The sequence below is a fragment of the Mastigoproctus giganteus genome, chromosome 3 (assembly GCF_048544385.1).
Source record: "Mastigoproctus giganteus isolate SK-2022 chromosome 3, ASM4854438v1, whole genome shotgun sequence".
In the NCBI taxonomy this organism is placed as follows: Eukaryota; Metazoa; Arthropoda; class Arachnida; order Uropygi; family Thelyphonidae; genus Mastigoproctus; species Mastigoproctus giganteus.
In genome coordinates, this window is record NC_143577.1 from 212468144 (window position 1) to 212486324 (window position 18181).

At 37.8% G+C, this 18181-nt stretch overlaps 1 protein-coding gene across 4 annotated transcripts in view; it reads left to right on the forward strand.

The window, feature by feature from the left end:
- LOC150088662 (serine/threonine-protein phosphatase 2A 56 kDa regulatory subunit epsilon isoform-like) overlaps nt 1-18181 on the forward strand; it is a 258149-nt gene that overhangs the window by 211293 nt on the left and 28675 nt on the right. For all 4 annotated transcript variants that reach the window (XM_090369609.1, XM_090369608.1, XM_090369611.1 and 1 more), the window contains exons 10-11: nt 13735-13854; nt 16635-16864. In XM_090369609.1, the coding sequence (XP_090225735.1) occupies nt 13735-13854; nt 16635-16864 (350 nt within the window). The remainder of the gene's footprint in view (nt 1-13734; nt 13855-16634; nt 16865-18181) is intronic.

An 18181-nucleotide genomic window follows, 5' to 3' on the forward strand; every position in this document is an offset into this window, starting at 1 on the left:
ATAACAAGTTCTTGCTATGAAAAAGGTGTCAACACAGTTGGTCCCAAAGTTGTTGACAGTAGATCTAAAATCACAACAGTCATCAAGTAAACTGAGCATTTACATAATTTTCAAGCAGATTCGGCAAATTTCCTTGCAAAATTTGTGACCATAGATGAGAAATGGGATTATTGCTTTTAGCTAGAGACAAAGGAGAAGTCCATACAGTGGAAACAAAGATCTCCCCCCCCCCTCCAAGAAATTTAAGTAGATTCCTTCTGCTGACAAGGAGGTGGAATCAGTTTTTTTGGGATGCTTGATGGTGTGTTGCTAGTTGGCCAGGCAGTCAGAGGAGCATATTATGCAGACCTTGTGTGAGGTGTTTGTGTGAAAACAAAGACAATCACCAAGGAATACCCAGCAAAGGAGTCTTGTTCCACCAGAATAACTCGCCTGCTCACAAGTTTGTCATTGCTGTGGCTGCACTGCATGAATGCAGTTTTGAAATCTTTGACCATCCCCCATTTCCCAGTTCTAGCACCATCACTTTCATCTTTTTCCTAATTTGAAAAAAATACCCGGTTAGCATCGATTATCCCACTGACAGTGATGTCATTGCTACAGTGGATGCATTCCTGGAGGTTCAAAAGAAAACTTCCTTTTGCAGCTGAAATCAATTCATTCTAGCACCCGTGGCAAAAGTGTATTGACTCCTAAGGGGAATATGTTGAAAAGTAACATATTACTAGACCCCTCAAATAAACCCTTCATACTCAAGCCACAAACTTCAAATGCCTCTCATATTTTCCCTAACACTGAAATCAAAACTTGCAAGTCTATAATTACCCACTTCACTCCTTTGAGCCGCCCTTGTCATGAATAATAGCAGTTCTTATCTGCCACTAAACTCATTAGTTCAGCTGATATTCATTTTGGTCTAAACCTTGAAAAATATCTCTTAGTTGGTATAAAATATAAAAAGCTTAGTACCGTATTTGTCAGTTTATAAGACATAAAACCAAGAGTTAACATATAGTTAACTACTATATGTTAATGCACTTTTCAGTAATTACCAGGCTGTTGGAGTAACAAGTGAATTCCAGTTATACATTTAAGCCCTAATCAATAGCAGGTGCATCAAGATGGCAAAATTATACTATTGAATTGGATTTAAGCTAAAAGTAGTATTACTTTTGGATTTAAGCTAAACATGGTACAAAATGCAAAAGAACATGGAAACAGAGCAGCAGAACAAAATTTTGGACCACTGCCTACAGAGAAGATGATTCATCAGTGGAGGAAGCAGATAGTTTTCTTACAAGAAGCAGATAAAACAAAGTGCAACCTTCATAAAATTCCACCTAAATGGCCAAATTTGGAAGAAAACTTGTGCAGTTAGATAATGGAACTTAGAGATGTGGGTATTGCAGCGAATACGAAAATGATGATAATGGAAGCATGGAAATGAGCAGCTGATATTGAGATACACTACTTTCAAGGAACTGAATCTTGGTGTTATCGCTTCATGAAAAGAAACGGGTTACGTTTATGCACAAGAACTAGAATAGCCCAGAGAATGCCCACTGAGTACAAACATAAAATATTAGATTTCCATAAATTTGTCCTTAATGCTAGAAAACGAAGCAACTATGAACTTAGCCAAATCAGAAATGTGGATGAAATTCCGTTGACTTCTGATGTGCCATCCAATAAAATTGTAAATCTGAGAGGGCAATAATCTATAACTATTCAAACCACTGGACAGGAAAAGACACTACACCACAGTTTTAACTTGTTGTGCTGATGGGACCAGATTTCTGCCAATGTTAATTTTTAAAAGAAAAACTTGACTGAAAGATAAACTGTCAAATGGAATTCACGTACTTGTACAACTGTGAAGGGAGGGATGGATGGATGAAGAATGTATCAAGGATTGGTTTGTAAAAGTTTGGTCTAAGCATCCTGGTGGACTATTGCATAAAAATGCACTACTAGTATGGGATCAGTTTAGGGCACACAGGACTGGAAACATCAAATACTGGCCAAAATGATGAACACAGAATTGGGAATAATTCTGGGTGGCTTAACTTCCCAGTTACAACCACTAGATGTCGGCATCAATAAGCCATTTAAGAATCACATGCAGGAGCAGTGGAATAAATGGATGATACGACACCTATGGGAAGTTCTTTAAAAAATGGTATAAGTAATGAATGACACTGAAGATCATTTATTGTATGAGAGTGACAGTGATACTAGTGAAGAGGATGATGATGATGATCAAGTCAGTAATGAATCTGAAGTTGAATCATACTAAAATAGAATTCATCATCCTCACCTTTCTTTATTGGCTTTTAAATTTCCATTGTATTAACAATACATTTTTTTCAAAAGTTTTTTCTTTTTTTTTTCCCTTAATTTTACTGTTCCAAAATTAGGATGCTTCTTCCACGCCACAGCATTTTATAAGTAAACAAATATGGTACCTTCTATGAATACTTTCAAGTTGTCAGTTGCATTTGTTAACATCAGTTGGACTGACCCACTGAAAAGAATTTAAAAAAGAAAAGGAAAAAAGTTTAATCTCATTGTAATCACCTTTGGAAGGACAAAATCCTTTCCTTTCCTTTTACTTTTCACAGTGGTTATTTCTTTGAATGAATCCCACATCAGTACACTGTGATCACTCCACCTAGTGGTTCTTTACATGAAGAATCTTAATACATTATGACTCATTCCTAATAATCAGATAAAGAGTGCTGCACTCCTCTTGTATGGTTTAGAAAGCAGTCATCGAGAAATTTTCTGCCGCTGATTGAGCTAAAAATACAAGTTCCATTCAATATTTGAGTATTAAAATCTTCAGTGATAAGACACTGATTTGCTTGACGATAACAAAGCACTCAAACCTGCATTGGTATAATTATGTATATTTCCAAATTCAAAATAAACATAATTATAATAAGCCTAACATTTAATTCCATTAAGAACATATTTCCAGTTCAGAAATAAACATAATTATACCAACGTAGGTTTGAGAACTTTATTATCTTCAAAAAAACACATTTACCTATGCACCATGCTGCTCAGGGAATACCTCAGACACTGATTTGCTTGCCCACTCTATTTGTCTCTGTAGTTCATTAAATTCATCAGTCATTTTCTTATAGTATAACAGTTACGTCTATTCTCATTTTTGTAATTTCAGTGCTTGTATCATGCCAGACTGACTATATTATACTGGTTGTACTGTTTTAGAATCTGTGCTTTTATTATTAATAGTAGTAATAGCAAATGATGTATGAAAGCAAGTTTATACGGGATCAACCAACACTTCCCATTTCGCCTGTCCATCCACTCTAACACTCTACGTAGTTCGTTGAATTTATTCAAAGAACTACATAAACACAACCTCGATAATACCAGATGGGAGTTTGTTCCAACAATCAACCACCCTCTGGCTGAAGGCAGATTTCTGCACATCTGACCTGCAACCATCCCAATTTGAATTTATGCCCCCTTGTGTATAGTCTGAGGAAGGGGAGGAATTCCATTAGCATTGAGCTTACTCAGTCCATTCAAAGCCCTAAAACACCTCAATCAAATCTCCGCACAGGTGCCTAATGTCCAGATGCTGCTTTGCAAAACTGAAGGCTTTGCTGGTAAAGCACCCTTTTGCTTCCCTTACCAGTCTTGCTCTTCTCTGTATCTGTTCCAACAGATCCACATCACATAATGAGGCTTCCATCCCTGTATACAGTATTCAAAATGTGGCCTAACCCTTGCCTCATAAAAAGGGATAATCATCTTCCTATCCTGCTGGAAATATATCATTAACGAAACCCCATTAACTATCCTGGCAGCAGTCTTCACTGTAGTAGTATGTGGTAAAGGATTCCACTCCACTTCAGAGGCAGAATCGGTGTTTTCAGTGGTAGGTATGTGAATTGCAGTTTCCTTCCAGGTGTTTGAACTGTACGGATGTTGTAGCTACAAAAGATTCTGGTTATGCCATGTGCTAGAGAAGGATAAAATGAGATGTGGGTGACACCCGCAAAACTGGAAGTGTCCAGTTGACAGGCGTTGGATGAAGAGTGTCCAGTGCTGTGACAGCGTGATGTCCGTAGTTCCCAGTAGTTGAGGGTCTGTTCAGGCTAGTGCATTTGCTGAGGTTTAACTTGACCTTATGTATTTCTTCTCCTGTGCCGTTAACATTAGAGCAATGTGTCCAAGCCTTGTCCATTAGTGAACTGGGTAATGCTGTGATGTGCGATTGAGTGACAGTAACGGTAGTTAGTGTCTTGTCTGGCACATGTGGATTTCTGATGGACTGATTTTGTGACTCGTGAACCCTCTCTCTTTAACCATAAGTCTGAAGACTGACAGGTCTGGTCTTTCTCTGTTTCAATAGTGAACTTTAAAAAAGGTAATTTGCTGTTTAGAGCCTAGAAATATCATCTCGGGGGAGTATGGTGAGGATGCCATTCATATATTTTGGCTTGATTGAGCCACTTCCTCAGAAGAGAGTTCACCTTGTTTTCGAGAACATTCAGGGATGGTGTGCACCCTGCTTTGTATGTTGTGTGATTGCCAAAGTGTTCCAGAGCTTTCCCTCAGAATTCCTGTCAATCCATAATGACCATATGCCATCCTCAGGTTTGTATATAAACAAACCTGAGGCCTTGCCATGGGTTCTTCCATCAGTGCTCATTTGACAAACCTGGTCATGGAGGAGGTCAAAACCGATTCCCTTTCTAATCCCCCCCCCCATCACTCTTTGGCATAGATATATGGATGAAATCCTCACCATAATCCACTGAGGCTCTGAGATGGCATTTCTAGGCTATCTCAACAGCAAATCACATTTTTTAAAGTTTCAATAGGACTTTTTTTTTAAAGTCCTATTGAAACCGAGAAAGACCAGGCTCTTCCGTTTGTAGAAGTGTGGTTAAAGAGAGAGGGTACACAGGTCACGACATCAATCTATTGGAAACCCACATGTGCCAGACAATACACCAACTACTGTTTCTGTTACTCCATCGCACGTCACAGCATTACCCATTCACTAATGAATAGGGCTTGGACATATTGCTCCAACATTACTGGCACATTCGAAGAAATATATAGGATCAAGTCCGACCTCAGCAAATGCACCTACCCTGGACAGTACCGGACACTGTTCATCCGACACTTTCGGTTTTGCAGGCATCTCCCACATCCCATTTTACCCTTCTCTAGCACATGACATAACCAGAATCCTTTGTAGCTACAGCATCCTCACTTTTCAAACGCTCGGAAGGAAACTGCAATCTGAAAACACCGATTCCGTCCCTGAAGTGGAGTGGGATTGATTACCACATACCCCGCTGGGACTGCGATGCAAGCTACATCTGTGAGGTCATCCGTCATTTGGAAGACTGGCTGAGGGACCATCACTACAGCTAACTTTGCCCATTCAGCACTAGCTGCTCAGGTGGGACACGATATCACACCCAACGACACTGAAATCATAGGCTTCTCTCGCAATTTCAAGATCAGTCATTGGCTGGAATCGGCATACATCCCATCTCTGAGCCTCTCATAGTCTGCAAACTCTGCAGCCCCCAACGACAGCAGTCAATTACCTCAACCGTCTTCTCCCACTACCTCCCCTCCTCCGTGACCTTGCGTGCTTACGTTACTTGGTCAGCCACACAAATAAAAACCACCGCTTTCCAGTGCTCCATTACTAGACAAAGGCTACATACAGTAGCCGAAAGCTCCTGTGTTATGTTCTTTATTTATGCTAAATTTGATATATATTATCTCTTGAATATCTGTGCCTTCTGTTAGGGTTTTTTTTTTTTCTTGTGTGTGTGGTACTGTATGTACTCTCTTGATTAGTAATTAAGTTCTTTTCACTTGGTCGGTGCAAGCAAGAAATTACTAAGCATCCAACTCCCGACCTCACAGGGTTCTTCAGTCATAGTGCCTCTTATGGTTAAGAAATTTGCTCTACCTTGAATATTAAGACCATAGCAGTAAACTCGTTGCATTTGAAATCCATTTGTTGCAAAATATACAGGATGTTTCAGAAATTGTCAATAATTTAAAGGTGAAAAGTACAAACTAAAATAAGCAAAACAGTCCAGGTTGATCATCAGGCCGCAAGTGAACCGGTTTCGAGATAATGCTCATTTTCTGTTAAGATCTGCCACTGACTATGGGAGCACTGGTTTTGCAAAAATCTGTGAATCCTTTGCTAAGGGCGGTTTTATTAAACATAAGATAATACATTTTTAATTTTTAGTTTCAACACCACAGGATTTTACAGATGTTGCATGTTACAGGATGTTCTTTCTAACACCCTTTCCTCAACATCAGATGTTATGCTTCTGGGCCTACCTGCTCGTACTCCATGTGCAAAACGTCCATGTTCTTAAGGCGTTCATGTACCCTGATGAATGTTGGGCTGCCATCGGTTGTGAAATGCTTCTTGGTACAAATGTGCAGCCTCGAGTGCACTGCCATTGGCTTTACCATACATGAAGTGCATGTCTATACCTGCTGCATTTCAGAGCATTGAGAGAGGGGAAATGGAGAGAATGAGCATAACCTAACCTAAACAAGTCAGTGGTGGATCCCAGCTCTGTACAACAGTTCACCTTGTCAGTGGTGGATCTAAAATAAAATGATTCGCTTAAGGACCCATGTTTGCTATGCTTTTTTGCATTTTGTAGTCTGTACAGTTCACCTTTAAATTATTGACCATCACTTTTGAAACACTCTGTATAACACAAAGATATTCCTCAATTTACTAATAGCATTAAGCTTTTTTCATAATTTTCTTTTTATTAACAGGCTTAGATGAACTAGAAGTTTCAGTCATAAAAGGTGATCAGCTGTGTTTCAGAAGTGTTTATTAAAAACAGCAATAATGTAGCATAATGATATCAAAATCTAATTCTATAAAAAAAAAAAGTATCGCTTTGCTGTTCGAATATTAACTTCATTTTACAAGTAGTAGTAGTAGTGGCATGTGATGCAAGAAAGCAAGTGTATAAGCTTATGCAGCATCAGCCAAAAAAAAAAAAAAAAAAAAAATCACACCATTCCCTCCAAATGCCTGTCCAGTTCCTCCTTAAATTTATTTAATCTATCAACTTCCACAACTACAGATGGAAGTTTGTTCCAGCAATTAACCACCCACTTTAGGCAAATTTCTGCATATCTATTCTACATCTGTCTTTCCTTAATTTAAATTTATGCCCCCTTAGGTTCGTAATCTGAACAAGTGGAAGGATCCCATCAGAATTCAGCGTGCTCAACCCATTCAAGGCCTTATACACCTCAATCAGATCACCGCGCAGGTGCCTAGTCTCTAGCCACTGCAATTTGCAGAACTTAAGCCTCTCTTGGTAAGAGGATCCCTTCATTCCCCTCACCAATCTTGTTGCCCTTCTCTGTACACGCTCAAACAAATCTACATCCTTCCTAAAATGAGGCCTCCAGACCTGTACGCAGTACTCAAGGCGTGGCCTGACCATTGCCTTATACAGAGGGACAATCACCTCCTTTTCCCTGCTAGCAAAATTCCTATATATCATTGACAAAACCCTATGACCTGCCCTGGCAGCCTATCTGCATTGCTCAGAAAACTTCATATCTGACTGCACGATTACTCCCAGGTCTTTTTCATTTTCTACTACCTTAAGTGTAGTACCACACAGAAGTAACCCCAGAGAAACGTACTGGGACGTTTCTCTGGGGTTACTTCTACCCATATGCAGTACTTTGCATTTGTCAAGGTTAAACTTCAGTTGCCACTTCTTAGCCCATCTGCCCAAATTATCTAGATCCTGTTGCGGTAGCACACTGCCATTACTGTCATTACAACCCTGCCAACCTTTATATCATCTGCAAATTTCGACACTAAGCCTGATATACCTTCATCAATATCATTTATAAATATACAAAACAACAGTGGACCCAACACCGAACCCTGTGGGACTCCACTAATAACATCAGTCCACGAAAAGTAGCACCCATTAATTACCACCCTCTGTCTTCTCCCACTCAACCATCCTTTTATCCATTGTAGCAACTTACCCTTAATACCATTCTGCTCCAATTTGTACAATAGTCTTCCATGCGCAACAGTGTCAAAAGCTTTCCTGAAATCCAAATATATGATATCAAAATTATTTTTTGCATCCAGTTTCTTTGTAACCACATCATAATATCCTATCAAATTTGTCAGACAAGACTTCGCCTTCCCTTAACAAACCCATGCTGTGTCTGAATTATTGCTGCAGTCTTGTCTAGGTGATCGTGCAATGCATCTTTAACCAGTGACTCCATTATTTTACCCGGAACAGAAGTTAAACTAACTGGTCTGTAAATTACTCGTGTCACCCTTCGATTCCCCTTTGTTAATTTGGGATACATTTGCACATCTCCAGGCCGTGGGGACCTCCCCTGAGTCCAAGGAAGCTCTCGTAATTATGGCTGAGGGTTTGCTTAGTTGCTTTGCTGCCTCCTTTAATATAACTGGATAGATCCCATCCACCCCAGGTGCCTTTCTTATGTTTAACTTCAACAATTTCTCCTTCACTTTGCTCTCAGTTATTACAAAATCATTAAGCAACCTGCTACAATTTGATAACCTTCTGCCATTTTCAAACCTTAATAACTCCTCATGTGTGAATGTAGATGCAAAATACTCATTCAGTTTGTTTGTTATCTGAGCAGGATCATCAATAGTTGAACCATCGATATCAAGTGGACCGATATCAATCAGATTCATGGATCCTAGCTTGAAATGTCTTCTCCCCAAATTCTACAAATAATAATAAATTGCAGGGTTATATTGAACATTGAAATATTCATGAAATTAATCAAGTCTTGATCTTCCTAGTAATAGTCATAATCATAATAGAATAATAAGCAGTAATTAGCCCACTATTTCTTAACATCTGCTAAGAGTTACTAAAAGTTCTGTTTATACATGGGGTTTGTCTACATAGGATCACAGTACTTTGTTACCATTTTATACCTTGTGACAAAGTTAACTTGGCATAAAAAGACATTACAAGAACTCCCCGGCTTACAGAAATTCGACTTTAAGTAAGTTTTTGCCGGCTGGTGCAAACTGAAAAAAAAAAATATATATATGGAAACATATTTTTCATTTGTAGATAAATGGTGGAGGTATTGTGAAAATATCATGTGAACCTAATAACATGTTTTTATTTTTTGATAATTCGTTTCAAGACCTTGGAAGTTGAAATTTTTGCTATATAACTAAGCTATTCATCACTATCATATGTTCCGTTATAAGAATCAATTTTGAATGCCTTTGTTGATACTTTCTGAAGAACATTTCTGAAGGTCACGACCATAAAACAAAAACAATATGCACTTTCCAGTTTATTGGGCTTTTCTATTAGTGCATCTAATTATAAACAGGTAGTAAACTCTATCTTATTGCATTTGCGATAATACCGACAGTTGGAATTGTTTGGGTTTTTACGTTATTATGGTGAAATGTGTTCCCCTTCACTGAAATCTTCAATTATATAAAAAAACAAATTTTCAGAAACTTCTCTTCATTCCTATTTACGTATTGCAATGATGAAGGGAAAGCGACCAACGGAAAGTGCAAGTGCTGGTAGTGCCAGGAAACGAAACAAAATTGATTTAGAAATGAAGATAAAAATGATTAAGAAGTACGAAGCAGGACAAAGTTTGTCATCTATTGCAAGGGGATTAGGTCTTGCTGCTTCAACAGTGAATATTATTTTAAAGGACAGTGTGCATATAAAAGAACATGTCAAAGGATCAACGCACTTAAGATCAACAGTGATCACAAAACAACGTTCAGGTGCTATATGAAAGATGGAACAGCTGTAAATAATATGGATGGAAAATCAGATTCAGAAGCAAGAAGTATTTATGGAGATATTAAAGATAAGGACAGCGATCCCCAAGCCAAGTTCATGGCAAGAAACGGGTGGTTTAATAGATTCAAGCATCCCACTTGTTTCTACAACGTTAAAATATGGGGTGAAGTCGCCAGTGCTGATTCTGCAGCTGCAGAAAAATTTTGTGATGTGTTGGAAAAAATTATTGATGAAGGCGGCTGTTCAACGCAGCAAATTTTTAACGTTGACGAGACTGCTCTGTATTCGAAAAAAATGCCGGATTGAACAAAAAATGCCCGATTGAACGCCAAAGAGGAAAAGACGGAGCCTGGTTTCGAGGCTTCAAAAAATAGGGGCATGCTCTTGCTTGGGGCTAATGCAGCGGGAGATTACAGATTAAAACCACTGCTTGTGTACCTTCTGGAAATCCTCGTGCATTTAAGAGCATCAATAAAGCCACCCTACCTGTGCATTTCCAATTGAACCAGAGAGCATGGGTAACAATATCTTTCTTTGAGGATTGGTTTAAATGCTACTTTCATTCCCAAGGTCAAAATATTGTAAAGACAACAATGTTCCTTTCAAGATTTTTCTTCTATTAGATAATGCTCCCAGACATCCTATGCATCTAGATGATTTCAATTCGAATGTGAGAGTCATGCTTCTACTGCCAAACATGACTTCACTCATCCAACCTATGGATCAGGGTGTTATTTCGAATTTAAAAGCATACTATTTATGCACAACATTTTCTCAGGCATTGTGTGCAGTAGACTGGGAGAAAAATTTTACATTTAGAGACTTTTGGAAATCCTACAATATATACCATGCCATCTTAAACGTTAATGAGGCCTGGGTGGAAATTACTAAAAGTTGTTTAAATGGTGCATGGAAGAAAATATGCCCACGGCATGTAAAAGGCTTCTAAAGATTTGAAAAAGACGAATCATATGAAGGGTTACAGATAAGATTGTAAAGGTTGCAGAGCTGCTTCAGTTGGATGTTGATGCCAAAGACATGGAGGAGTTAATAGAGGAAGAAGAGAAGGAATTATATAATGAAGGATTTATTGACTTGCAAGCAGCGATAGTGAAAGAAGAAAATGCTGACAAAGCTCAAGATGAACCAAATGAGGAGCTGAGACGCTTCGTCATCAGAGAGATGGCAATGGCATTTCGTGAAATTGCATTGGCAGTGGTGAGGTTTGAGATGGATCCTGACAGTGAACGATTCTTATTTTCAACAATATAAAATCATTTTTAGCTCATACTGTGAAATCTGTATGGAAAAAGACAAAACAGCACAGAAAGGGGAACTATAGGAAATTTTGGAATTGGTGAAAGAAATGAAAGAGGTGAAAGACTTGTGGAATTTGCAGAATCTCAAGGACTGTCAGTAATGAACACTTTTTTCAAGAAAAGGGTGAACAGAAAGTGGACATGGAAGAGTCCAAATGGATTAACTACTAATGAAATCGACTTCATCCTCACTAATAGAAGATATATTGTGAATGATGTCACCGTCCTGAATAAGGTAAATGTTGGAAGTGATCACAGAATGGTAAGATGTACACTTGATATAGATGTAGGAAAGGAAAGGAAAAAACTGACTCGAGTAAATAATACAAAGGTCTTTGAGATAACAGAAGAGGAGAAAAAGCAGTATGTACTGGAACTTAAGAACAAGTCTGAGCTTCTGCAGACTGCTGAGGAGCAAGATATCGACGAGGAATATTACAACTTTTTGAAAGTGATAAAGCCCAAGAAACCTATAGGGAAAAAGAAATCCAAAGAAGAAAAAATTAGTCAAGAAACACTTAAGACAACAAATGAAAAGCAAGAAAAACACTGACAGGGAGAAAATGGAGTATACTGAGTTATGCAAAGCCATTAGAAAGAGACTCAGAGAGGACATAAGAAGATTTAACACAAGAAAAGTAGAACAAGCATTAAGGGAAAACAAAGGATTTAAATCAGCAGCCATGAGCAGTAATACAGAAAGACAAATGATACTGAAACTGAAGAATAGCGATGGTGTACTTATAAACAGCAGAGAAGGCATAATTCAAATAGCAGAAGACTACTATAGAGAATTATACAAGGAGCAGGGGAATGATGCCAGCAGTGGGGAAGATGGATTTCAAAGTAGCAACACATACGACATACCCAATATTCTTCCTGATGAGGTAGAACATGCATTGAAGAAAATGAAGAATCAGAAAGCCCCGGGGGAAGATGAAGTTACTGTAGAGTTGTTAAAATTGGGAGGAGGAGACATAACACAAAAACTGGCAAGGCTCTTCACAAAGTGCATTAGAAAAGGTGTGACGCCTAAGCAGTGGAATAATGCAATCATAGTTTTGCTGCATAAGAAAGGAGATAAATCAGAAATTGGAAATTATAGACCAATTAGCTTGTTATCCCACATCTACAAGTTGTTCACAAGGGTCATTACTAACAGATTAGAAAGAATACTGGATGAGAATCAACCGAAAGAGCAAGCTGGCTTTAGGACAGGATTCTCAACTATGGATCACCTTCATGTAATATCACAGCTAATGGAGAAAGCAAATGAATATAAAACACCATTATGCCTGGCATTTGTGGATTATGAAAAGGCATTTGACTCCATACAGCATAAGGCAATGTTTCGGGCACTGGAAAGACAAGGCATTGATACCCCATATATTATGATTTTGAAGAAAATATACGAGAGTGCTACCTCCTTTATTAGACTAGACAAAGACAGTAGGAAATTTAAAATTGAGAAAGGAGTTCGACAAGGAGACACAATATCTCCGAAGCTGTTTACTGCTGCCCTTGAGGAAGCTTTCAGAAGATTAGACTGGTCGCAGAAAGGAGTCAATGTGAACGGAGAGTACCTAAACCATTTGCGATTTGCAGATGACATTGTGGTCATAAGCCATGATCCCAAAGAATTAGAGGAAAATCTTAATCAGTTATGCACAGCTAGTTAGGATTTTGGACTAAAGATGAATATGGCTAAAACAAAAGTAATGATGAACAAGTATGCCACAGAAAGGGAAATAATGATTGAAGGAGCAGTAATTGAAAAGGTGGAGTCATATACTTATCTGGGACAAGTTATTAGCTGTAATAATGATAAATGGCTGGAAGTCAAGAGAAGAATAAATTTTGGATGGATAGCATTCAGGAAATATAGTCACATACTGAAGAGCAATATCCCAGTTTGTCTGAAACGTAAAATAATGGACCAATGTATACTCCCCACCATGACTTATGGAAGTGAAACTTGGGCACTCACCAAAAGAATGGAAGAGAAGCTGAGAACCACACAGCGAAGAATGGAACGAATCATATTGGGAATAAGACTGTTAGATAAGAAGAGAAACACATGGATTAGGCAACAAACTCAAGTAAAGGACATTCTTATCAAAACTAAAGAACTAAAATGGTCTTGGGCAGGACACATAGCTCGAAGACATGATGACAGATGGACTAAGAAAATAACAGAACGGTATCCAAGAGGAGCTAGAAGAAAACCTGGAAGACAAAGGCGGAGATGGATAGATGAAATTCATGAGTTTGTGGGTAGTAAATGGATGTCCAGTGCTCAAAACAGAAGCAACTGGAAAGTTGCTGGAGAGGCCTTCATCCTGCAGTGGATTGAAAATGGCTGATGATGATGATGATGTGAAATCTGTTTTGATTTCATAACCACAACAAGTTTCTACAGTGTTTTCACTTTTCATTTTCCTATACTAGTACATACCAATAACTTAGGTGATTAAGATGTTCCAATACAAGTTTATTTTTTCATTAATAGTACTGTGACAATATCTAGATTAATAAATATGCATTTTTCTTTATAGGTAATGTTTTTAGGAGAGCTGGAAGAAATATTAGATGTAATTGAACCCTCCCAGTTTGCTAGAATTCAAGATCCTCTTTTCAAACAGATAGCACGCTGTGTATCTAGTCCTCACTTTCAGGTTAGTTACCTATTTTTCTAACATAGAAAATGAACATCATTGGTATTTCATGCTATTTTGATTTCCTAATCACAGATTTCAACCTATTTACAGTGCCTTGTTTTCATAGTCATTCATCATAAGCATGTGTGCCTGTCTGTCTTTGAATTACACTCATTTTGATTTATGGTTGATTTATAAATGTTACTGTCTTTAGTTTTCAAGTTGTATCAAGGTAATGCCTCATAAAACGCACATTAACTTGGCTGCAGCCAACTTAAATTGGATAAAGGCCAACACAATTAAATTTTAAGCTTGAAAATCTGAATTTATATTTGAATATAGTGAATTTAGATGTAGCGTGAGACATTGCCTATTTTTACCTTTCCTTTAATAATTTGCCTGTGATTTCTGTAGCCAGGTGATTTTGTAAAGGACTGAAAGGAATATAGAAAATGCTCAATTTTATGGATTAACATGGGGAAGAATGTCCATTAAATAAAGTTTTTTTTTTTTTTTTTAAGACCATTTGTATCACAATTGGCAATTTAAACAGTAAACAGTTACTCTGTATGTGTATATGCATTAGAAATACAAAGTTAAAGAATAAAAAACAAGCATTTATTTAAGATTTTCCATCTCCATGGTTCCTGATTCTCCACATGACTCTACCTTGACTCCACCTTTGACTCCACATGACTACCTTTTACCTGTAGGTTTCTTGGGCTTTATCACTTTCAGAAAGTTGTAATATTCCTCGTCGATATCTTGGTCCTGAATAGTCTGCAGAAGGTCAAACTTTTTCTTAAGTTTCAGTACATACTGCTTTTTCTCCTCTTCTCAAAGACCGCATTATTTACTCGAGTCGGTTTTTTCCTTTCTTTTCTTACATCTATATCAAGTGTGCATCTTGCCATTCTGTGATCACTTCCAACATTAACCTTGTTCAGGATGGTAATATCTTCTGTTAGTGAGGATGAAGTCGATTTCATTACTTGTTAATCGATTTGGGCTCTTCTATGTCCACTTTCTGTTCACTCTTTTCTTGAAAAAAGTGTTCATTACTGACAATCCCCGAGATTCTGCAAATTACACAAGTCTTTCACCACTTTCATTTCTTTCACCAATTCCAAAATTTCTTATAGTTCCCTTTCTGCACTGTTTTGTCTCTTTCCAACCTTAGCATTGAAGTCCCCCATAATTCCCCTGCTCATCTAGAAAACTCAATTTTGGTGTACATTTGTTCAACCTCTTCATCATCATGGCTCAATGTTGGTGCATACCTCTTAGAAATCCTAAGTAGTAGTCTTGACACCCATGGTGATGTACTTTTGAATTCCAGAATGTTGTTTTTTATATCTTTATGGACTAAAAAGCCAACTCCACCCACCACAAAGCCAACTTCGCTCCTTTCACTGTTTCCATTGGTGTACAGCAGATTTCTACTTGATAAACTTTTATAAGTGATTCATTTCTTCTTCTTGTTTCAACCAAACCAATGATATTCCAATTCACATTTTTAAATTCCTTTTCCAGCTCTAATATCCTGTCTTCAACGATGAGCGATCTTATGTTCTAACAGGCCAAGTTCAGTTTCCATGCATGGCAGCCTGGTCATACCCAGAGATTCTTAGCACCCTCTGCTTCCACTCTGATCCCCTCACTGCTATAAGAGGGGGAGTAAAACATGCTGGGGACTGAGGGCCATTTGTTTTGTCATGCTGTCATGTGCTGGAGGCTTGGTCTTTTCCTCTTCACGCTGACCAGGCATCTTTAAGAGAACCACTCTACACGTTCTTTGCCACTTAAGTGATGTAACAGGGCTTACCATCAAGAAGGTGTGCATGAGTGGATTTTAGAGAGGCAGGCCAACTGGACTTCTCCTAAATCTTCCGAAATAGAAAGATATTGAATCCATCAGTGTTTTAGACTGAGTGTCTGATAACACACAGAATGCCTGTTCCCCCTCTAAGTCTCTAGTATCCCCTCTAGTATTGCAATTATCATGCCAAAAAGAGAAAAGCAAATTGATTGTACATATGAAGTTTGAAAGCTGAAAATTGGCTAAAATTTTCTAACACGATTTTGCTTATATCATGATGTGATTCTTTGGACCCTGAGCATCGTGTTATAATGGGTTTCGCATGTATTTGCTGTTAAAGGGTTAAGTTATGTTTTAAGATAATTTGTTTGCAAAAAGAAGACTACGTTACTTTGAATTTGTTGAACGATCTTACTGTAATTTTGTCAGTTCATGTGAGTTGGCATAGTGGGCTATAGTCAACTTCAAACCAGGTTCTGGAACATAAATATTTTGCATTAGCCAATATCACCAATTTTGCATTGGCCAATATCACCAATTTTGCATTGAAAAGAATGATAAAATAAAATAAAAATGGGTAAACTAAGCAAAGAACTTTAAAACAGTTTGTTGCATTTCATGATGTGTAATTTACCCACTGCAGCATGTGACATGCATTGATTATTTAGCAATAACTTGGAATTAAAATATGGGAATACCATTGGGATCATACTGGAACACAGTTCTGCGTCGTTCTGGCTGAATCCAAATCTTTATTAAAGGTCTCGTTTTTTTGATTTCTATTAGTTGGCATATGACTGTAGTAGTCTTAACTCAGTATAACAATTTAGTAGATATTTTTAAAAAGCAATTAGCACTTTGCAGTACTAGTTTTCTTCATATGGAGTGATTGATTGACTGACTTGTTTGATTTGGTTATTTTTTGTTTTTGCTGAAAAAATTGTGATCTTATAATTTATAATTAATTATTTCGTAATAGGTTGCTGAAAGAGCCTTGTATTTTTGGAACAATGAATACATCCTGAGTTTAATAGAAGAGAATAATCATGCCATCATGCCTATCATGTTTCCTGCTTTGTATCGTATATCTAAAGAACACTGGAATCAGACAATAATTGCTTTGGTATATAATGTTCTCAAAACCTTCATGGAAATGAATTCAAAATTATTTGATGATCTCACAGCTTCCTATAAATCAGAAAGACTAAAGTAAGAATTATTAAAACTATACAGTTTTTACCTTCTCAGTTTTGTCACTTGTATTAATAGTAATGCTCCTTTTTATGTTAAATATCCTAGTTGCATTTAACTAACTTGTATTTTTAACACTTTATTTATGATGTTATTTAAAAATGAGGATTTGAATAGTCTAGCAGCCAACTTTTTATATAATACTACATTATTTTAAATTTTTGAACCTATCTATTGCTTTTTTGAATTTTATTTTCATTTGAGGATAGGTATTTAAGGTTGCCTGTCAAAAAAGTATGTTGTAAAAATAGAAAGTGATTCAGCATAGCTTAATTTACTTGAACCAGATTTTGCAGATTGCTTATGATTGAATCTTTTATTAGAGTAATAATTTAGTTAACTGCAGATCTTGTAGTAGTAAGTCAATTGAAAGAGGAGTTGAAATTAGTTTTAAGTCACTTTGCTGATAATCATTGTGAAGATCATACATATCAGTTATCGTCATAAAAGGGTATACTTATTGAACCAGGTAAAATCAATTGTGGGTGTGTATGATCTAAATTTATTTGGAGACTAGTAGAGTACTGCTTCGCCGACTACACTCGCTCCTCAAAACCATCTGGTGCACTGAACAAATTCCGCTAACATGGAGGAAAGCCATTATCGTACCGATCCACAAGAAAGGTGATAACTGGGACTGCAAGAACTACCGTGGCATCAGCCTCCTTTCCATCATCGGAAAGGTCTTTATGAAGATCATCCAGTCAAGACTGCAAAAACATCGCGAGCGAACCAGTCGAGAAGAACAGGCAGGATTTAGACCCGGGCGAGGATGCTGTGATCAAATCTTTGCCATTCGTCAGCTGATGGAGGAGAGGATCCGGTGTGGACAGCGAACCGTCATTGTTTTCATTGACTTTAAGTCTGCTTTCGACTGTGTCCACCGGCCTGCCTTATGGAAACTACTAGAGGTTGAACATGTACCTCGAAAAGTCATCACACTCCTCCAAACTGCATACAACGGTTTAACCAGCCAGGTGCGCATCCAGAACGATTTATCTGAGGAATTTACCATCCAAACTGGAGTCCGCCAAGGGGATGTAGCCTCCCCGTTGCTTTTCAACATCGTGGTCGACACCATTATGAGGCAAGCATTCGGAAACAGACAGGGCATACAATATGACAAGGATCACTATGTGACTGACCTGATGTTTGCTGATGATAGTGCTATCCTTGCCGGTAACGACGCTGAAGCCACGGACATCCTCTACGACATTGCCCGGCCATACGGTTTGAAGATCAATGCTGGTAAGACAAAGGCCCTGACAACAGATG